We start from the raw sequence: 21,398 nt of genomic DNA on the forward strand, positions 1-21,398 counted from the left end.
TGGATGGATTATTGTGGGCAAAATGCTGTTGTCTCTAGCTTTCCCTGGTAGAAACACCTCCCCCATGGAGCAGAGCTCGCTCTACGGTGGTACAGGGATTGGGCTTCTTGGAAGAGGAACACTTGGTATTTAAGTGAAATATAAAGGGCTCCAATCAGCCCCACTCAGCCGCAAGCTCCTTCCTGTAAAAGCAGCAAAGAGTCCTGTGGCACCTTATAGACTAACAGACGTTAGTCTATAAGGTACAATAATCCATCCACCTACAGCTTTGTGTGGGAAGCTACTCCTCACCTTACGTTAGTCTATAAGGTGCCACAGGACTCTTTGCTGCTTTTACAGATCCTGACTAACACAGCTACCCCTCTGAAGCTCCTTCCTGTGCCCTAGGGGACAAAGTTCAAGGCTGGCTTTGATCATCACACAGTACCTCCTCATTCAACACAGCCCCCCTGTGCCTCACATTGAAGAGGGCTTCTAGCCTTAGAAGGGTCTCTCTGTCTAGCTAACTCTAAGGAGTCATCCCATTCCCAACCCCACTAAGAGGAAACATGGGCTTGTAGGTAAACCAGAGGGCAAGGAGTCAGGAGACCAGGGCTCTGTTCCAAGCAGTGCTGCCACCGACAATGAATCACTTTCTACTCTGTTTCCTTGGTTTACACATCTGTTGGGAGGCTTAATTGCTCAGTGCTGGTAAAGTGCTTGGAGATTCTCAGCTAGAAAGTGCTAGAAACAGGTAGAGGACTATTATTCAACATTTACAAAATGCCTGAGCTAGAGAGATGCCAATGGGATATTCTCCAGTGCTGTCTGGTGTTTCATACTGACCTCAGATTCCAAGGCCAGAAGGAACCATTGTGATAATCTAGTCTGACCTCCTGTGTAACACAGGCCAGAGAACTGTTCCCAAATAATTCCTAGAGCAGATCTTTTAGAAAATCATCCAAACATGATTTGAAATTTGTTACTGATGGAGAATCCCCCATGACTCGTGGTAAATTGTTCCAATGGTTAACTACCCTCACTGTCAAAATTTTACACCTTATTTCCAGTCAGAATTTGTCTAGTTTCAACTTCCAGCCACATTCCAGCAGGGGTACATGAGGTTGCCTCGTCCTTATAATGTTGAGGGTCTCAATGTTGTTCTCAAACATTCCCAGAAGGAAACAGCATTACCCTCATTTTACAGCTGGGTTGTGAGGCACAGAACAAGGACACACAGTCAGTCAGAAGCAAACTGTGAATAGAACCCAAAACTACTGACCCTCAGTGTCCTGCTTTAGCCATTGGATTACACTGCCTTCCTAATGCTATCAGAAGGTGCTGGAAACCCTTAGGATGGGATTATCAAAGGCATATTGAAGTGAGAGGTGTATTAAAATGGCCCCAGGTTAGAATCTAATCATAGAATTTAATCATAGACTATCAGGGTTAGAAGGGACCTCAGGAGGTCATCTCATCCAACCCCCTGCTCAAAGCAGGACCAATCCCCAAACAGTTTTTTACCCCAGTTCCCTAAATGGCCGCCTCAAGGATTGAACTCACAACCCTGGGTTTAGCAGGCCAAAAATGGAATGCGTAAATGAATATAAAGGAAGAGGTTTACTGTATTAGATTGGATACCAACTGAATTAACTGGTCAGTGTTAGTAAGCGCTTAGCAGATCTGCCTGGAGGATATCTGTGAGCACGCTAGTAGCCATAGGCACATGGGATCGCTATGTCCACTCTGCAGCTGTCAGTGTGCCTATGGTTTATCGTTGCATACTGGGCAGGTAGCCATGTTCATGTGAACAATCTGGTATCTGTGTGCATGGTGAGTCCAATATACACGTGCAATATTTCTGGAAATGTGTGATATCATTTGTACATGGCCTATGTGTGCATGCCCAGTGGCTGTGTATTTGAAGTATTAATGTGGACACAGGCTATGTGAATGTGGGATACTGATGGGTTAGGGTATGGGTGTGCCCATGCAGTATTTGTGAAAATTTGAGGTGCACATGTGTGAACCTAAAAAAAACAAGGAGTACTTGTGGCACCTTATAGACTAACAAACTTATTCGGGCATAAGGTTTTGTGGGCTAAAACCCACTTCATCAGATGAATGGAGTGGAAAACACAGGAGGAAGATATATATAGCAGTACATGAAAAGATGGGAGTTGCCTTACCAAGTGGGGGGGGGGGCAAGACAATTAAATTAAAGTGGGCTATTATCAACAGAATGAAATATCACTTTTGTACTGGTAATCAGGGTGGCTCATTTCATACAGTTAACAAGAAGGTGTGAGTAACAGTAGGGGCAAATTAGCATGGGGTAATTAGTTTTTTTTAGTTCTTGTAGTGACCTATCCAGTACAAGAAGGTATGTTTTGTGTGCACATGGTTGTGCTTGTGCAAGTAGGGCACGTTCCATGTGCAGGTGGGTATCCAAGTGCCTGCGAATAAGGAAAGGGGGCACATGAACATGGATCACCTATGTGTAGAGCCCTGTGCTTTTTGCAAATATGACATTAGAAATAAAACATAATGTATTAAACGACAAACCCACTCGTAATGGCAGTGCCTGCGTGCTCTTCACCACACACCGGACCCCCCCCGCCCCCCGCCACGTAGGTAAAACAAACTAACACGGACTCCCCCCATCCCCAAAGAACTGAGCTACAGTATTAGGCAGGCAGGACTCCGCCCACGGGCCGGGAGGGGACAGGCACGGAGCGGAATGATGCTGGCAGCAGGTGATGTGGCGATTGCGGGTCGGTGACGGGTGCGAGGGACGTGCCGGCCGGAACCTCTCCACGCAGCCTCTAGTGCCCACGCGCCACCCAGCGGTTGGGGGATGGGGTAGCGGCTCTGGTCTGTGGTTTCCGTCTGGGACAAGAAGCGTTTCCGCCCTGTTTAAAGATGGCGACTACTTTGCCTTCGTTCTTTTCCCTTGAGCTGGCAGCGTCACGTGATGCTTTGTGCCCAATACGCCTTTCCCGGCTGTCAATATGCGTGCTTGGGCTATACAGCGCCCGGGCTGGGGCTACTGTGTGGAGTGCGCATGTGCGAACGGAGGGCCAGGCCTGAAGATGGCGGATGATAAGGTGAGAGGGGCGCTGGGAGGCGTCGTGCCCGGCGGGCGCCCCTCGAGCCGGACAGGAGGCAGTGGTGCTGGTCCCGGTCCCGGCAGGAGCCAAGGGCTCGCTGCTGTAACCCAGGCCGGGCCCCGCCGCCTGCCCAGCCCCAGCCCGCGCGGGGGGAACGGGCCTCGCTGCGCCCCTGGCAGGCGCGTCGCCACCCCCGGCCGCTCTTCCCCCGCTGGGCCCGAGTTCTCCGGGGGGCGGAGAAAGCTGCCGGTGCCATAAAGCCTCCGGCTTGGAGAGCCCCGAGCCGCCGCGCCCCCTGCCGCGGCCGCGTGTTCGGCCTGGGCTGCAAACGGCGGGGGAACGTCGGGCCGAGGAGCCGGCCCGTGCTGAGCGTGCCCGGTGGCCGTAGCAGCGAGGGCAGTGCTCGGTAACTGCGTAACTGTACCTGAGCCTGCTGCGACTTATAAATCGGCTAACTCCACTGTTGGGCCGGATTCTTCCTAACTTCCCGCTACTGCCTCGGGGCGGGGTTAACCGGCCTCCCTCCAGCTCTCCCAGCCACGGGTCCGTTTCTGGCGTTGTATTTTGTAATGCGCTTTCCGCAGAGTGACACGATCTGGTTTTATGGGGGGCCTGACCTGTAGTGCATACACCCTATGAAGGTATTTTGTAGGTGACACAGATCAAGCCCTACCGTCTTTCTCTCGAAATTGCACTGCTGGAGGCTTGAAATTGAACATTTTTGTAGATTTCATTAGGCATATGATTGTAGAATGTCTGTCTGAAGTTGAAAATAATGGGCTTTTGACACTGGTTAAGCCCCTTCAGAATTGAAATGACTGAACTAAACTTCAATAACCATGGGATATTTTTAGGCAGTCTTAATTCCTTTCTGTACAGGCCTGGGAAGCCTTAGCTTCCTACCTCTAGTGTAAAAGATAGATCTACTTAAAATATGACTTTGTCAACATTAGTGCAGTCTGTTACACCAGTCTAGTCCGGGGATTGGCAACCTTTGGCTCACGGCTTGCTAGGGTAAGCCCCCAGGCGGGCCGATTTGTTTACCTGCCGCGTCCACAGGTTTGGCTGATTGTGGCTCCCACTGGCTGCAATTCTCTGCTCCAGGCCAATGGGGTCTGCGGGAAGGATGTGCTGGCAGCTGCTTCCCACTGCCCCCATTGTCCTGGAGCAGCAAACCGCAGCCAGTGAGAGCTGCGATCGGCCAAACCTGTGGATGCGGCAGGTAAACAAACCAGCCTGGCCTGTCAGGGGGCTTGGCCTGGCGAGCCGCATGTTAAAGGTTGCCAATTGCTGGTCTACTCACTTCCTGCTCCCTCTGTAGCATGGCCTAAACCAGTAGGTCTCAAACTTTTTTACTGGTGACCCCTTTCACACAGCAAGCCTCTGAGTGCGATGACCCCCTCCCCCAATAAATTAAACACACTTAAATATATTTAACACTATTAGAAATGCTGGAGGAAAAGTGGGGTTTGGGGTGGAGGTTGATAGCTTGTGGCCCCCCCCCATGTAATAACCTCATGACCCCCTGAGGGGTCCTGACCCCCAGTTTGAGAACCTCTGGCCTAAACGCTGTGCCAGAATAGTAGTTCCCTGAACAAAAATAATTTGACTTTTTGTCATGCGTTTACTGAACTGCATGTTTACAAGCAGTTGACTCTTTGTTTTAATTGTATAGGACTCGCGGCCAAAGCTGAAGGATCTTGCTTTTTTGAAGTCTCAGTTGGAAAACTTACAACAGCGAGTGGAAGACGAGGTGCAGGCTGGAGTGGGCCAGGTAAAGCTGAAGTTCTTTAACACTTTAGCCCTAGATTCATCTCCCAAGAAGTTGTGCGGTTCTGTGATCTTCCAGTAGAATGAGTGTATCCTGTTCCACTTAGAGTGCACACTGGTATCTCCAAGGAGTGCTCAGTTTCACTTGCTTACCTTGGCAAAATACTGAGGTTATATTTATTTCTTCTGTGTGATAACATTATGCAAGCCTGGCAACAGCAGTCTAGGGAAATCAGTGGAAGAAGATGATGTGTTCCAACTAAGTTTTATGCATCAGAGTACATTTTTGTCCAAGAGACTATTTCATCCCCTTCTCTCCTTTTTCTCTGCAGGATGGTTCTTTGCTGGCATCTCCATTTCTCAAAGGGTTTCTGGCAGGTTACATTGTAGCCAAACTCCGATCTTCTGCAGTCCTAGGATTTGTGTTTGGGACCTGCACTGGAATATATGCAGCTCAGACCTATGCAGTTCCCAATGTTGAAAAGACAATCCGAGACTATGTCAGCTCGCTGAGGAAAGGACCAGACTAGAGGAGAATCCTTTGGACAACAGTGCACTCCGGAAACAGCTCTTCTCATCTTAGACATCGTTGACATGATCTTAAGGGGCTCCCAGGACTGTGGCTACATATGTCATTCTGACCCATTGTAAAACATGTGTAATACCAGATCAGTGTGAAACATCAGCAGGTCTGATTACAAAATATTATTAATCAGAATACCCGGAAGGTAGCAACTGCTGCTTTCAGCTATCCAATGCTTGTCAACATTCAGATTTTGAAGCTCGCAACTGCCTTTCTCACTTTAACTTCTTACCCTGCATTTCCCCCCAGTAGACTGGAAGGGCGGCTGTGTCAGATCATCTCATGTGCTATTATTACACGGCTTCACGTATCGATTACCTTGCCCAGGAAATGTGCTTTGTCTGATTTCTAGGGAGACCTCCATTTCTTTCCCTGATGAAGAGCAAACATGTTCCTCTCCTTGCATTGAGCACATAATGAATAGTTCAGTGTCTTCCTAATTAGACTGTCTTTAAATATATGGTATTTGTTATCTCTCTCCAAGGTGACTTGATTTTTAGAAACATATCTACATACTGGAATGATCTTGCCTCTACTGAGGCTCTGACCGTGAAAGGACCAGGTGCTACCCTTTACCCTTTGCTGGAATCCACTACCTCATGGCAATAATTATTGCAAATGGTAGTGCTGCTGGCTCACTGCTCAGCTCTCCCACCAGGGGGCTCAAGAGAGTACTGTGGGCACTGATGCTAGTCATATCCGTTGCTATCTATGGCTCTCATGCTCCCCTTCTGACTCTGTGTAAAGTGGATGGAAAGATCCCATTCAGCGCCTCATCTGTTGTGGTTCTTACTGAACTGACCAAGCTGGTGCTCTCCTTCGTTTCCCTGCTGATCTGGGACCGGAGGCAGCTGGGAGTCTCCCTGTCATGGCGTCATGCTGCTCCCTTTGCCCTATCTGCGCTGCTCTATGCTGCCAACAATAACCTGGTGGTTCACATGCAGTTGTTCATGGATCCTAGCACCTACCAGGTCCTGAGTAACCTGAAGATTGGCAGTACTGCTCTCTTGTACAGCATGTTCCTGCACCAAAGACTCTCTCTGCACAAGTGGCTGGCCCTCTTCCTGCTAACAGCTGCTGGGGTGAGCTACACCTATGGAGGCCTCCAGGACCTGCAGCACTCCTCCAGCTCCCCTGAGATGCAGCTGCACGTCACCCTGATTGGCTTGCTGCTCATCTCTGTGTACTGCCTGATATCAGGCCTGTCTGCTGTCTATACTGAAGTCATCCTGAAAACCCAAGATCTGCCACTTACCCTCCAGAACCTGTTTCTTTACTTCTTTGGAGTCCTGCTGAACTTGATTGTCCATCTGTTGAGCAGCAATGGGGCTGGATTCCTGGACGGCTTCTCTTTTTGGGTGCTGGTAATCATGGTCAGCCAGGCCCTGAATGGCTTGATAATGTCTGTGGTCATGAAGCACAGCAGTAACATCACCAGACTCTTTGTTATCTCCTGCTCCATGCTTGTTAACGCCCTTCTATCCGTACTGCTCTTCAGCCTGCAGCTCACTGCCTTTTTCTTCCTCGCTGTCCTGCTGATCGGCTTGGCTGTTCACTTGTATTATGGAGTCAAATAGACTCCACCTTGCAGCTCTGTTGGAGACATCTGGTTTTGAGGCTATAGCTGGCATGTTCTGGGCTATTATGTGCGGGTAGTAACTGCTTGGTTTTTATCTCATTTTTATGTAACACATGCATTTAATCTGGCCTGGCTGCCCTCTTAGAAGGCAGATTCCCTTCAGAACCCATCACCTGAGGTCAGGGACAAGCATGTGTGAGGCAGCAGGACTGCAGCTGAAAGCTACTGGCTATCACAAGCAGACCTTGCCTGTAGCTAACGTGCGCTGTAAGGAATTGCACTATTGTTGTGCAGTGCAAAGAAGCGGGAGGGGATACATTCGTTGCATGGGCTCTGTATTCCGCATACAGGGACTTTGGCCTGCAAGGCGCTGACTCAGCAGCCCTTATTGGTGTCTGCAGCATCAGGCCCAGAGTATCCCTTTTGGGGGGAAGGGTCAGAGGGCTTCCTGGTGAAGACTAAGCCAGTGACAATAACAGCAGTTTAACGGCATCCTCTGTGGCAGTTCCCCATTTTCCCTTTTTGCTTGAGCGCCCGTCCTCAGGCCCTTTCTGGGAGGGCTCTGAGGGACTCTCATTACAGCTGAGCAGCACCATTTCCAGCTCTATTCAGGGACCACTTGTGTGATGTGAGCTGCTTTCTTCTCTCTCTGGCTGTGCCTGGTGCCTCCACAATGCTCTGAGCCCTGATCCAGCTGTTACAGATTCAAAGTGCCTTTTGGAAGGGGGATAGTCCCGGTTTTGTGCACATCCTGTGCAGTGAGCTGCATGCTGACTTCAAGGCAGAGCCTTGTTCTCATGCAGCGTGTGGCGCGTGTATTTCCCAGACCCCTTCCTACCTGCTGTTCTCATCTGTGTAACAAAGCACCAAAGAGCTGTCGACTCTTCTGTCAGAGGAAACGATACATGTAACTATTTCCCTGGAAAGTTCCAGTAATATGACCAGCTGCTGTTCAGCTGGGGGCCTGCGTGTGCATGGTTATCACTCTCAGTCCTTGCGCACGCACACTGGTACATGTGTGTCTCAAAATCTGGCTCTTCACCTGTAGTAGACTCCTAGTCCTAGATCCTCAAAGGCACCTAACTCCCATTGATTCCAGTGGGAGCTAGGTGCCTAAATACCTTTTGCAGAGCTAAGCCCTGGTCACCGAGGCCCCAGCTAGAGCCCATCAGGTGAATCTGTCATTAGCATGTACCCAATGCCCACAGCTAACTCCTGCTTTCCCTCTTTCAACTTTGGATTGAAGCAGAGATCTGTATCTTCAGCATGAAAGCAGCTACTGTTGAGTGTTAGCTGAGCTGTCAGCTGTGATGCGCTGCAGGAGTTGGGGTGGTGGCTTCAAGGCTAGAGGAGTTCTGTGTTGATTGGGAAAGAGGAAGAGGAAACTTCCAAAATAAAATGGTTGGAATCATTAAGATGCCCAGAATTGAAGACGGGGATGACTGCAGTGCTGGGGCAGGGCCTGGTTTGGCAGCCCTGCAGACTGACCCCTCTCTCTAGCCACAGAACAGTTGCAGGCCTGGCAGTCCCAGCTTCCCCAACACGTGCCAGTGACCCACCTTGAGGAACTCCATCTCTGTTCAGTCTCAATGGTCCAGTCTGTTTTTGGCATCTGCTCAAGCAGGTAGCCCAGCTGCCAGTTGTCAGCCTAGTGGTGGAGACCTGCCCCCTTGAAAATTGTCCCTGCCAAGCTCTGAGTTTTTCTATAAATGACTAAACCCTTTACAAGTGACTGACGGGATGGGAGGAAGGCAGCTCTCTGCTTTGTGCCAGCCAGTGCAGGAGCCTGAGCAATCGGCTTGGCAGGGGAGAGCTTTTTGCTCTGCCATTCCTGGTAGCAAACCTCAGTAGGGGTCTGCCTGTATTGGGCAAGGGGTTCAGCTGTGTCTAGAGTAGCATGTCTGAACAGGTGCTAATGCTTCCTCCCTAGCCTAGAAATGCAATAAAAGTGCACTCTGAGCGGCAGGGCTGACCCATGTGGTCTTGCACTGCTTTCCCCCTACACCTTTGTGCTGACCGTGATTTCCTCTCTAATGCATCTGCCCTTCAACATGCAGAAGCCACCATATGCACCTGCTGCCTCCCAGGACAGGGGTCTAACTACATTCCACACCCCTGCCAGCTCCAACTTGTCTGCCCTGGAGTGTTGTGCTTCCCAGCATGCAGTTGGGCAGATCCTGTGCTGGGCAGCCCAAACTCCCTACCTCAGGGAAGCTGTGCCTCATCTCATGAATTGAATTGTCCATTTCCCACTGTGTCAGTCCCAGGCTTGCAGTGCCAGGCTGGGGCAGGGCAGGAGGCAGCCATTCCTCCTACAGGCCTCTGATTGCCACTTGACCTGGAGTCCTCATGGGAGCAGTGCAGCTGCATGGGCCTGTTGCCCTGCTTGTCAGCTGAGGGAGCAGTGCATGTTTCTGAGAGCATAGTGACTATTTAGCCAGTATAAATTATGGGTTTGTATTTGGATTTGTACCAACTTAGGTTTGACAAGGTTCAATTCCTGTCACCCCCAGTGCGCCTAACAGCAGCGCCTACCCTGGTGCTGACTGTAGTATTAAAACCTGCACTTTCCCAGCCTTTGTGATTGTCTCATTCCTATCCTCTTGCTGGCTGGGAGACTGGTCGGACCAAACAGACCAATGCCCAGTCCCTAGTCTGACATCATTTTAATGTGAGTGTCTCTCTGGATTGGAGCAAAGGGCCCTTCCTTAGTGGAGCACAGCATCCTATTGGAACCTTTGAATACACTGTTTATTGAGAATCTCATTGGTTTATTTCCACTGGCAGCAGCCCGAGGGAATGAGAGACCTGCCCTGAGTTCCTGGTCCAGTTGTCTCATGCAGTTCATTTCCCACAGTATTTCAGTAGTGCTTGCCAGCCCTATGGGAGCACAATTCCACACACTGCTGACAGCCCCAGCCCCCTGGAAAGAGGCACTTGGGGCTTTGTTCAGCCTTTCTGCAGGGGTGCAGAGAGAACCCTTGCTCTGGACAGTTGGGGGATTCATTTACACTGCAGTTAAAACCTGTAGTGTGGTTGGGACCTGACGGGGGCAGAGCCTGGGGTGGTCGAGGCTTCAACCCACTTAGCTGTTGTCTACACGGCAGCCTTTCCCCAGGCTGTAACAGGGGCTCCTGCCTGAGGCTTGGCCCAGGCCAGCAGGGACTGGCTGGGCTGTGGTGGGTGCTCAGGCTAGGTCTGTTCCAGGGGAGTGGGTACACCTTTTGCAGCATCTTCAATGAACAGGATGGATGGCTGCTCTCAGGGCCTAGGCCAGGCAGGCTGTACATGCGTCAGGATCAGCAAGGGTAATGGGGCTAGTTTTCACACATGGGGGTGGGGGAGGTTGAGGCTCTATTAGAGCGTGGTGGCCTAAATGGTCTACTTTGGGAGCCTTCAGCTAGTCCCTTAACTCCTGATTGGAACACTTCCTGGAGTGGCTGGGTATGCGGCAGTGCTGAGGCCCCTGCTCTGATGAAAGGCTGCGGGAGCTGGGGGCTTAACAGCCCTGCATGCCAGCTCCTCCCTCAGATGCCTCATGCCAGGTCCCATGGGGGCGTATTGGCCTTATCTTCTGGCCCCTGCTGCAGGGAGACATTCCTCAGGTCGGGAGGAACAGGCCTGTGGCTGGACTCTGAGCATTGCACTGTGTGCGTTAATAGCTCCGGACAGCCCTTGGGCTGGAGCCAGGGCCAGGTTCCTTGCTGACATGTGCAGCTGCTTCCACTGCTGTGAGTGATTTCTGGGCATGTGAAGCTGGACCTCAGTGGTATCATCCCTAGCAATTGAGAGCAGCTGCCAAGTTCTGCACTGGGCTCCAAGCCCCTGTTACGCTTTGTCCCATTGCTGTGGAAGGGAGCTGGGGCCAGGGTTACAGTGCGCTTCCCACTGAGAGTCTACAAGCTGATGGGAGTTGTAGCTTTATAAACCTACATTTGCTGAAGCTCTGCACTCTCCCAGCCCTGTTGGGGGAGTAGGGGGAAGGTGCTGTATTGAGCTAGCCATGTGCTCACATATTGCCTGCTCAGTCCCCCATAACCTCCCAGGGCCAGTCTGCCATTGCACACAGACAATCCCCAATTCAGCAGGTGCTGGTAAAGAGCTCCCCAGCTGCTCAGAGACCTGCTAAAACACCAGAACACCTGCCTGGTGCTGTAAGAAAGGCTGGCCCAGGGGCTGCTCAAACTGCACCTTTTCCCTGGAATGACTGACAGGCATCGCCCCCTCTCCCTTCCCCCCAAAAATCTCCAGTGTTCACCACCCCCCTAGGCATGGCAGAGCTCACTGCTCAGGAGTGTGGGTCTGTCTGCGTGGCATGATCAGTGCAGCCCAGCTGGCTGTGTGCCCGGAGCTGCTGGTTCTGCGCAGACAGGGAGATGGCATCCTGGAGGGCCTCCTGCAACAGCTTCCGGTACCGTCGATCCAGTGCATCAGTCTGCTCCTCTGAGAGACCTCGATAGGCCCGAAACACCTGCAGAGACCAGTGTTTCCTTTTACCATGCAGTGCCCCAGCCCTGCCTCTCAACCAGAAACCAGTAAAGGTCAACAAGTGAGCTGTGCCAGGCCAGAGCCGTGGCTTGTGTGGGGCTGGGGGCAGGATCTGGGGTTGCAAACCTCTTCTTATTCCAATTTGGAGTAGCATTCAGTAGCTCAGCTTGGCCAGTGGATCACAATGACTCAGCCAGGGCAGGGGACTAACCCAACTGGGCAGGGCAGGCTCAGTGACTGGGGGAGGCTTTGCCTGTGTCCTTCCCTGTCGCTTTTGTGCTGTAGGGAACAGCACCAAGGGGGAGAAGATGTCACCCTTCTTCAGAAGAGCAAGTGTCACAGGAAGCACCCCCTGCTCCCCTGCATGGTAGCACTGCCAGCTGCCTTACCCTGCTCTGGCACTGAAGCTTTTGTGAGAGCGAGATGGGCAGGAAGAGAGAACTGTAAAGCTGGGGAATTTATTAGCAATGACAGCTCCTCAGTGCACAAACACTGGCTCCTGAGCCTCCTGTGAGGAAGGCCCGCAGGCACCTAGCTAGCTTATCAGCTTCCTCAGCAGGCTGCAAGAGAGTGTCAAGGTACATCCCAGGGCCATGTGAGATCTCCCTGCAGAGAGGGAATGCCTTGCTGTGGGGGAAAGGGAGCCAGCAGCCTGATGTCCACTGCTCCCATCACCCTGCCTCAACCCTGACCATGAAGGGCTACTCAGCAGAGCTCCATCACCCCTCAGCCCTTGGTGTGCTCTGCTGAGCCTGTCAACAAAGGGGCAGCTGGTGCCAACTTATTCTGTGATGGGAATGTATGTCCATTGGGAAACAGGTCGACCAACTCATTGTCCATGGAGCCTCAAACAGCCAGTGTGGGGACTGGCTTCCACTGGGCTGTCCTGGGCCATGCCTTGATCCCTCCCCAACACCCTTATTACCGGACACATGGAGAATGGCAGCTTAGCCCCGGTGACCTGTAGCACATGTTGTTTCTGAGCCTCCGCTTCCAGTCTGTGCTGCTGGTACAGTGCCTCCAGGTCCTTCTCCGCCTCGGCCCATTCCCTCTGCAGTGCTTCCAGCTGCAGGGCCAGCACTGCCTTCTCCTTGGGCCAGCACCACGCGTCTCGCTGGGCAGGAGGGAGCTGGGAGCGAGAGCTTTCAGGCAGGCTGTGGGGAGTCACCTTTGTCCCAGCAGAGGGGATGGGGGCCCTGACCAAACCATCAGGCTCAGTCAGAGCTGGCTTTGCTAGCTGGGCTCACACAGAGGGCTAAGAAGGGGCTGTCCTGCTGCCTGGCCATCCATCTCAGCATGCATAGCACCTGTGCACTGGACCTCTCTTCACAGAGCAGCCATGGGGAAGGCTCCTTCCCTGACATGCTTTTGCTTTGGTATCTTCCTGAGTCCAGTCCTGCCCACTCAGGAATGGACGGCACTGCCCTGTGCCCCAAGAGTCACCGCTGCCATCCAATTTGAACAGCCTGAGGAAGCAGGACGGGGAGGGTCTGGGCAGCTGTAAACCACCTCAGTGGCTCACCTGGACTAGCACCGCCTTTCAGCTGCCTGTTGGGACAGGACGGGATGGTCCAAACCTCAAGGGCGGTTCCCCACCAATTTCATCCTTCCTGGAAGCACTGCAAGGTCCCTTTTGCCCCATCTGCCCTCCCCAGTGCCTCATCCAATCTGCATGTTACCTCCCATGCCTAAAGCCCCCCATTTGCTCCCAGTGCCATAGGCCCAGCTGTCCCCCAGGTGCCTTCTTCCTGCCTCAGGGGCAAGGAGCCTGTGGGTTTTGTCTTGTAGTTTCCTTGTCTCAGAGCTGGCTGGAGGTTGCCCCCAAAGATGCCGCTAGAGCTGAGGGCATGAGCAAGGGCCAGGACCATCCCTGGGGTCGCTGCCACCACAGCCTCTCAGATAGGGCTTGATGTGCAGTGGGAGTACCCATATAAGATACTGCAGACTGGGGCAGCATTACCCTACCCTAGGGATCCCTGTCCTCAGCTGCCCCACCACTCTGTGGTGACCAGTCCCTGGCGGGCAGAGCCTCCCTGTGTCTGCAGCCTTGGAGCTTCTGATGTCACTGCAAAGTGCCCATTTTCCTCACTCTGCTTTGGCCCTGGATCCTGGCCTTGGCTGGCTGCAGCTCTGTGCCTTGCCATGGACACCTGCACCCAGCTTGCCATCTGGGACCATCGCTCTTGGGTCCCCTTATTGCCTCATCACCCTGTGTTCTGCTCTCAGCCTCGGCTCCCAGGTGAGGGTCCATTCCTCACTCACCTCCTGGTTCCCTGCTAGCTCCTCCTCCAGCTTCAGCTGTTCTTGCTGGATGAGCTGCTGGTGCTGCTCCCGCAGACGCTGCCTCCTGGCCTTGGCCACTGCAAACTGCAGCTCCAGGGCTGGGTGCTGCTGGGAGGCCCAGCTCCCCACCTGGCAGAGAGCAGACATGAGAAGGCACCCAGGAAGTGACTCTCCTACGCAGGCCATTCCCAGCCGCAGCGCTGGGGTGCAGAGAGGGAGCCAGGCGGGCAGCCTGGGGTCCCTTTGCATTGGCATTTGCATGCTTGGGAGCACGGGGAGGTTGCACCGAGTGTTATGCCTGAAGGGCCCTGTCCTAACACCAGGGAGAGACAAAGCAGGGAAGAAAGAGGAGCGAGGATGAGCCTGCATATCCTCCCCAATGAAACACCCTGGGGGTTTCTTGAATGGGTGACAGGGTGGGGACGAGGTGGGTGTAGGGTGGCTGAGCGAGGGCAGAGGGCTGCAGTATAGGGTACAGGACCTGCTATGGTCCTCTTCACTCCTGCACATGTGCACCATGGGGCAGACCATGCATAGCACAGGGCAGACACGATGTGGGATAGATGCAGCACAGGCTGGACACTCTGAGCCCTATATACCTCTCCAAGGCACAGCCCCCAGGAGCTTGCACCATCACCAGCCTGGGCTGAGGTAGGAAGCTCAGCTGGACTCAGGGCTGAGGAACAAGTTGTGACTCACCAGCTTTCACCCCCAACCCCATTCCCTCCTTGACTTCCTCTGTTCTCCAGTCATGGAGTAGAGATTTCCAAAGGCTTCTCCACCCTGCTCCAGCTCTCAGCCTCCCTGTGAGGAGCCATGCTGCCCTGGGGCTCCCCCAGCACAATAATGCGCCATCTGTGGGGAAGAGCTCAGCTCCCTGCCTGCCTGAAATGGTGTGAACTCATTGCCTGTAGAAGGGCTGCAGCCCAATTGCTCTCAGCAGAAGGTGCTGTAGGGACCAAGATAACTAGTGGGAGAAAAGGCTCTCAGCGTTACTGCAATCCCTGCCTCTCCCAGAAGGAGGTGTAAGAGCACTGGCTTTGCATATAGCTTCTCCTAGCTGGAGTGGCTGTGGGACACACGGAGAGTGGGGCCCAGCTGGGAAATCACAGTGTCCCAGCCCAGTATGGTAGTGCTGGCTGGGCTGGAGATGCAGTGCACTGAGAGCCCTCGTGGCACCAGAGGCTGGACTATGTGAAATGTAGTGAGAGCAGCTCTTGTAGAAAGGTCAATCCAAGCAGAACACCAGGGGGGTCGATTCCCTTCCAAGTCAGACAGAGAACAGTCCGCAATTCTGTGCCCAGCTGGGGCTCCCGGCAGTCTGGCTGAGGGCTGAGCAGGGAGCCAGGATGGCTATGCCTGCAGCCTGGACAGGCTCCAGCTCAGAACTACACAGTATTGGGGCTTTCGGATGATGCGGGAATCCTTCTGTTAGGGCCCTGATCTTGCTTGGGTGATTAAACACCACCTCCCTGAAATCTCCAGACATTTCCTTTGGCTATGTTGGTCCTTTTCGCTTTAGGTCAAAAGTAACACCATGGAAATCAGCAGTCTAACAGTGAGGTAAGTGAGAGGAAAATTGAACCCCTTGTGTCTAAATTGTTGTGTAGCATTTCTGTGTGCAGACAGACAGCTGCCACATTCCACCCCAGAGGTGGCTGCATTGCAGCAATGGTATATGTATTGTTTGTGAAATGCTTTGAGTTCCTGCTGGATGAAATCCAGTCTATAACAGAGGATAGTAGAGGGGCTGATATCAGTCAGGAAGAAGAATGGCTTCAGATAAACAATTTCTCCGCAAACACTTATAGGCTGTGAAGAGACAATGGCAGGATGGGAAAAAGCATTGGAGCCAGAAGATCTAAAGGACTGTGGCATGTTTGAAAAGCCAGCCCACCTCCTCCCCACTCTCTCTCAAGAGAGGGGCTGGCTGTAGGGGAATTGTTTAGGGGGCCAGACTGACCCCCAGGGCCCACACAGGAGTTCAGCTTGCCCAGTGATCATAGGGATGGGAGGGCTTTCGGTGAGAGACATGTGCAGACTGCCTGTTGTTTTTAAATCTTCTTTCTCTAGCACTTTGTTCCTGCTGTTAAAATCAATAATGTTTGGTTTTAAGCAGGCTGTCTGATTCCCATGTGCCCTGGCCACAGCCTCCTGGAGGGAAGAACTGCAGGTGCCTGAACCCCATTGGACCTGAAGGGTAAGCACAGTTATTACACAGGCTGCTGTAGCCCAGGGCCTACCCTGAGAGTAGAATTGCAGGATCCCACCCAGGAGAGGGGAAGGCCCAAGAGGGAGGTGCAGCTGCCCTGTGACCATGACATAAGTCACGTCTAGGGAAATCAAATCAGTGCAGACAGGGAGACCTTCTACTCCAGGCTGCCCTACGGTATCCGTGGACCTCTCTCCTAGCCCCAGTGCATCGCACTCACCGTGCCGGTCACACTAGCAGTGCCGGTTGGTTCCTGTGTTCTGCTGGCTCCACTTTGCAAAGGCTTCTCCCCTGTCACTGCTCCCATGCTCGGGGGGATTCGGCCAAACCACCTGAAGCTACTTGTGGCAGCTTCGCCTCCTTTGTCATTACAGAGGGGAACAAACTCTGCAGGAAAAGAGGGAGGGGGATCTGCAGGGGAGGGAATGCTGGGGAAAAAGAAGCAGAACCCCCAACACAGCCACACAGGCCCCTCTCCCAGCCCCCCTTTCTCTTATAAGGAGGCCCCAACCCAGAAGTTTCTCCACTGTGGGTCCCCTTAACAGCAAGCTGGACTTCAAGCAGTCTTGCTGATGCCCTCTCAGCTGGTGTGGGCTGAGGCTGACCTCGAGGAGGGGCCATTCTCTGGATATTTAACAACTTATCTGAGCCGTCAGATCATGTTAGCAACCAATGCACCCCCAGGTTAGGCAAGAACAGATCCAGCCCTGAAATTGCTCCCACACCTGGTACGTCTCCATCTGGCTTGGGGTTGCCTCTGTCCAGGAACTCTTGGCTTCTCAGCATATCTGTCAGCACCTGGTTTGTAAGCTGATCGTCCCTGCCCGGCCACAATGGAATTTGACCCTGTAGTGTGGGACACATCAGACAGGGCCCTGTTAAAACTAAATGAGGCCAGGATCCACTGTAACACTGGGGACCTCTGACAGAGCATTCTCCCTCACTTGCAGCCCCTCCAACACAGACTCTGCTTCCCAGCCCCAATCCTCAGTCCCCTGCAGCGATGAAGCACAGCCATCTCAAGCTCAGCCCAACCAGCAGCTGGCCAGCTGTGCAGGGCCCCAGCTGCCCAACCTCTGACTCAGTGCTGAGTGTGGGTTTCCCTTGACTGTGTGGCCCAGATTCTGAAGATGGTGCATAAAGTGCTGGGATGAGACCCAGAGCTGGCCCAGTAGGGAGCTGCACTGTTACTGTGTAAGCTAGCTCTCTGCTTGGCTTGGGGATGGATTCTGACTTTATCTGTATCACTTATGCCTGCTCCTATGACTCTGTGCTAGGGGGAGGGGATGTTCCTTGCCCTGTGTCACGTCCCTATGCCACTGCTCTGCACCTGGAGGGCAGTGATCAGCAGCTGGAATCCCAGATTCACCTTGGTTTCAGGATGATGGCTCCCGCTTCCTTCAAATGCCTCCGACATCTCTTTCTTTTTCTCCCAGCTCTGGTTCTTCAGCACCTGCAAAACAGGCCCGGGAGACCTAACTGTGCTGTGTGTTACAACCACAGGTACCATGCTGTCCATGGAGGGGGCAGCAAGCCAAGTCCTAGGTAAGGCCACCATCCACAGGGCCTCCAGTGTCTGCTGACTGCACAGCCCTGGAGCATTGGAGATCCTAACCCCTTCCGGGCGACAAACTCTCCCCAGTCTCTGGCTAACTCCTTCTGCCCTGAGGAAAAGCAAGGGACACCTGCAGACGCTTACACTCAGGTTTACAAGACAAGAGCTTTATTTCTGTTCAGACTTAGGCCCAGAGTGTTACAGCCATGTAACCCATGCCAACCCATCTGCATCCAGCACTGTGCATGCATACAGCTATGTAGCACACACACATAGCTAGGCATACACTGTGCTATCGGCAGAATGGTGCATCTACCTACGCTGCATCCATCCTTAGAACCTAGTAACCTAGACAGCCCAGAGTCCCACGCCCCTGGCCTGGCACATGGCTGTCTTCCCAGAAGTAGATCAGAACATTATTATGTTGCTGGCTGGATGGGTGATGTTCCTCCATCCCAGAATGCATTGCGTGCTGGTGCCCCTGCTGAAGCACTGCGGGACAGCTGCCCAGATTTTCCCTGTATGCACTGGTACAAGCCGGCGCAGTAGCTGAGGATCATAGAATCATAGAACTGGAAGGGACCTCGAGAGGTCGTCTCGTCCAGTCCCCTGCACACATGGCAGGACTAAGGATTATCTAGACCATCCCTGACAGGTGTTTAACCTGCTCTTTAAAATGTCCAGTGATGGAGATTCCACAACCTACCTAGGCAATTTATTCCAGTGCTTAACCACCCTGACAGTTAGGATGTTTTTCCTAATATCCAACCTAAACCTCCCTTGCTTCTTTATTTTAAGACCATTACTTCTTGCCCTATCCTCAGAAGTTAAGGAGAACAGTTGTTCTCCCTCCTTGTAACAACCTTTTATGTACTGGAAAACTGTTATCATGTCCCCTCTCAGTTTTCTCTTTTCCAGACTAAACAAACCCAATTTTTTCAATCTTCCCACATAGGTCACATTTTCCGGACCTTTAATCATTTTTGTTGCTCTCCTCTGGACTTTCCCAAATTTGTCCACATCTTTCCTGAAATGTGGTGCCCAGAACTGGACACAGTACTCCAGTTGGGGCCTAATCAGTGCAGAGTAGAGTGGAAGAATTACTTCTCCTGTCTTGCTTACATCACACCTGCTAATACATCCCAGAATGATGTTCACTTTTTTTGCAACAGTGTTACACAGTTGACTCATATTTAGCTTGTGATCCACTGTGACCCTCAGATCCCTTTCCACAGTACTCCTTCTTAGGCGGTCATTTCTCATTTTGTGTGTGCAGCTGATTGTTCCTAAGTGGAGTACTTAGCATTTGTCCTTATTGAATTTCATCCTTTTTACTTCAGACCATTTCTCCAGTTTGTCCAGATCATTTTGAAGTTTAATCCTATCCTCCAAAGCACTTGCAACCCCTCCCAGCTTGGTATAGTCCACTAACTTTATAAGTGTACTCTCAGTGCCATTATGTAAATCATTGGTTGTGTTGTGAAGAATGGCGTACAGCCCTGGGCTAGCCCGCCTGGGCACGAGTGTCCCAGCTGTGTACAACTAGATGTGCAGTGCATCCAAGGCTGGTGCAACCATTTAGGCAACCTAGGCAGTCACCTAGGGCGCTAGGATTTGGGATGGGCGCCATTTTCTTCAGCAGTGATCGCGGCGGCCTGATCTTCAGCCGTCCCAGTCGCCGCTGGCAGCTGGGGCAGGGGAGCGTGGGGAGGGCCGCCTGCAGCAAGTAAGCAGGGGGGGGCAGCACGCAGGGGCACTCTCCGCCCCAGCTCACGCCTGCCCCACCTCCTCCCTGAGCACACCATGGCTGCTTCACTTCTCCCGCCTCGCGGCGCCTAAGCTGATTGGCGCCGCAAGCCTGGGAGGCGGGAGAAGTGAAGCAGGGATGGCATGCTCGAGGTGCTCGTGCACAGAGCAGGGGTTAGCTGGGGCAGGGGGGGTGCCTCAGGGCAGAGGGTGGGGGTGGGGAGCTGCCGCAAGGGGGGACACCTCAGGACAGAGGGGGGAGCTGCCGCGAGGGCAGGCGCCTTAGGGTGGAGGGGCAGGGGTGGCGCAAGGTGGAAGTTTTGCCTAGGGCGTGAAACATCCTTAAACTGGCCCTGAGTGCATCTGCTTCTCCCACCTGCAGGTCCCTCAGCACTCTCCTCAGCTGGCTGATCACACTCTCCTGCACTGTGCGGCTGCTGCTGGAGAGGAGCTGGGCCCTCAGCTCTCGGATCTTTGCCCTCTGCCTCCAAGCTGCTTTGGCAGGATCCCAGTGGGTTGGTGAGACCTTCTTGGCTAGTCCCCTCACCTGCTCAGCCAGCGAGAGGGCTGACAGGATCTCTTCTCCAGAGGCATCTACAAGACCAGAGCATTCAGCCATGAGAGCTGCTGGAGCAGGAGTCAATGTCATACACTTAAAGACTACAGGGAGCAGAGGCCAGGGAGACAGGAAAGAGGGCAGTGGGAGGATGGAGGGGGGAGGGGAATTTGCTGGAATAATCAGTCCAGTTAGCCATGTCTGGGCACTGAATTACAGTAACAATCCCTGCAGACCAACATGAAGTCACTCTGCCCAGGCTGGCCATGCAGGGACTGGAGGCAACAGCCGGTGTGAGCTCTGGGGAGTCTTTCTGACGTGCATCTGACGAAGTGGGTATTCACCCACGAAAGCTCATGCTCCAAAACGTCTGTTAGTCTATAAGGTGCCACAGGATTCTTTGCTGCTTTTTCAGACACTGGCTCCCAACTAACAAGCTGGCACCATGCTCTGAGCAGCAGGGAACCTTCCTGACCTCCCAGTGGGAATGTCAGACCATGGCCAACTTCTGGGGAAAAGATCGGAGAGATCACAGGCCAAGGACTGGGGAATCTATCTGGGATCACTAAGAAATGGGGCCCAGGGACCAACATGGGACGGGACTCTCAGATGTTGGGGTCTGTGGTTGCTGCATGTGAATGCAAAAGTTCCCCTCACTCAGGACCCGGCATGATAACACATCAGGTGGACCCGGGACGGCAGGGACGAGCTGCCGTGGCACAGAGAGGTGCCCGGTGAGCAGATCGATGGGAAGCCCTGAAACAAACTCTCTGCCTTTACTTTGCAGAACGTCTTTCATCCTCGCTGCCTGGATGGGCCTCTGCAGCTACTCCATTACAGTGAAAGGGGGACAGCCATTGGGGGGCAGTGCTTCTGTCCTGCCAAGGGCTAAGATGAGCTCAGAGCTGCAGGGAGTCTGCTGCAGAGAAGAAGGCTCTCACACCCACAGGGGTGGGACTGCATGATGGGGCCCTCAAAGCCAGTGCTAGATGAGTGCAGGAAGGGCAGTGCAGAGACACAGGGAGGCCTGTGGAGGGAGGGCGAAAGGAAGTAACCCAGGCAAACCCCTGGGCATCTTTCAGTGCATGGCAGAGTCAGATGAACACATTGGCCTTTGGAGCTGCTGGCACTAATCCCCTCCACTCAGAGCAGCCCCAGGGCCAGGGATTAGCCCCACCCCACTCAGTGCAGCACTAGGCAGTGGCCCCTTCTGTCCAGAGCAGTGCAAGGGGATGGGGAGTGTTAATCTCATGCCCTTCTCTCCTTTCCTGACGGGCCTCTATCTGTAGGATCACAGAATAGGCCAGCATGGCTCCTTCTGGCTCCACCCAGAGCCAGGTGCTCGCTGTAAATGTGCTGCCTCTGGACTGGGCTGTACCCCCAGCTGCAGGCATGTCCTGGCTGTGCCCTCGGGGAGTCTGTCTGGCAGATGGGGCGATTCTGCTAACTGAATGTGGTTGTTCCAGGGTCTGCCCAGCAGGGGGCAGACTCAGCATTGGTGCATGGACCCCAGACACCAATCCCTGCCCTGGGGTGG

At 53.2% G+C, this 21,398-nt stretch overlaps 3 protein-coding genes across 3 annotated transcripts in view; 2 read left to right on the plus strand and 1 right to left on the minus strand.

Annotated features, from left to right (window-relative positions):
* The first annotated feature begins 2,973 nt into the window (after positions 1-2,973).
* SLC35A4 (solute carrier family 35 member A4) lies at positions 2,974-5,544 on the plus strand. Its single transcript, XM_050963563.1, has 3 exons — positions 2,974-3,086; positions 4,765-4,863; positions 5,192-5,544. Exons 1-3 carry the CDS (start codon positions 2,991-2,993, stop codon positions 5,387-5,389), a joined length of 393 nt encoding a protein of 130 aa, XP_050819520.1. The 5' UTR covers positions 2,974-2,990; the 3' UTR covers positions 5,390-5,544.
* A 90-nt stretch (positions 5,545-5,634) lies between these two features.
* LOC127055963 (probable UDP-sugar transporter protein SLC35A4) lies at positions 5,635-9,595 on the plus strand. Its single transcript, XM_050963562.1, has one exon. The coding sequence runs from the start codon at positions 6,042-6,044 to the stop codon at positions 7,017-7,019; it is 978 nt and encodes a 325-aa protein (XP_050819519.1). The 5' UTR covers positions 5,635-6,041; the 3' UTR covers positions 7,020-9,595.
* A 54-nt stretch (positions 9,596-9,649) lies between these two features.
* Positions 9,650-21,398, minus strand: part of LOC127055960 (uncharacterized) — a 46,341-nt gene continuing 34,592 nt past the window's right edge. The window contains exons 11-17 of the mRNA XM_050963555.1: positions 19,682-19,899; positions 17,374-17,457; positions 16,730-16,850; positions 16,225-16,415; positions 13,772-13,921; positions 12,435-12,638; positions 9,650-11,492 (exon numbers count right to left, since the gene is read on the minus strand). Of these exons, the coding sequence (XP_050819512.1) occupies positions 11,310-11,492; positions 12,435-12,638; positions 13,772-13,921; positions 16,225-16,415; positions 16,730-16,850; positions 17,374-17,457; positions 19,682-19,899 (1,151 nt within the window). The 3' untranslated portion in view covers positions 9,650-11,309. The remainder of the gene's footprint in view (positions 11,493-12,434; positions 12,639-13,771; positions 13,922-16,224; positions 16,416-16,729; positions 16,851-17,373; positions 17,458-19,681; positions 19,900-21,398) is intronic.

Source organism: Gopherus flavomarginatus, chromosome 7, assembly GCF_025201925.1.
Source record: "Gopherus flavomarginatus isolate rGopFla2 chromosome 7, rGopFla2.mat.asm, whole genome shotgun sequence".
Classification (NCBI taxonomy): Eukaryota; Metazoa; Chordata; order Testudines; family Testudinidae; genus Gopherus; species Gopherus flavomarginatus.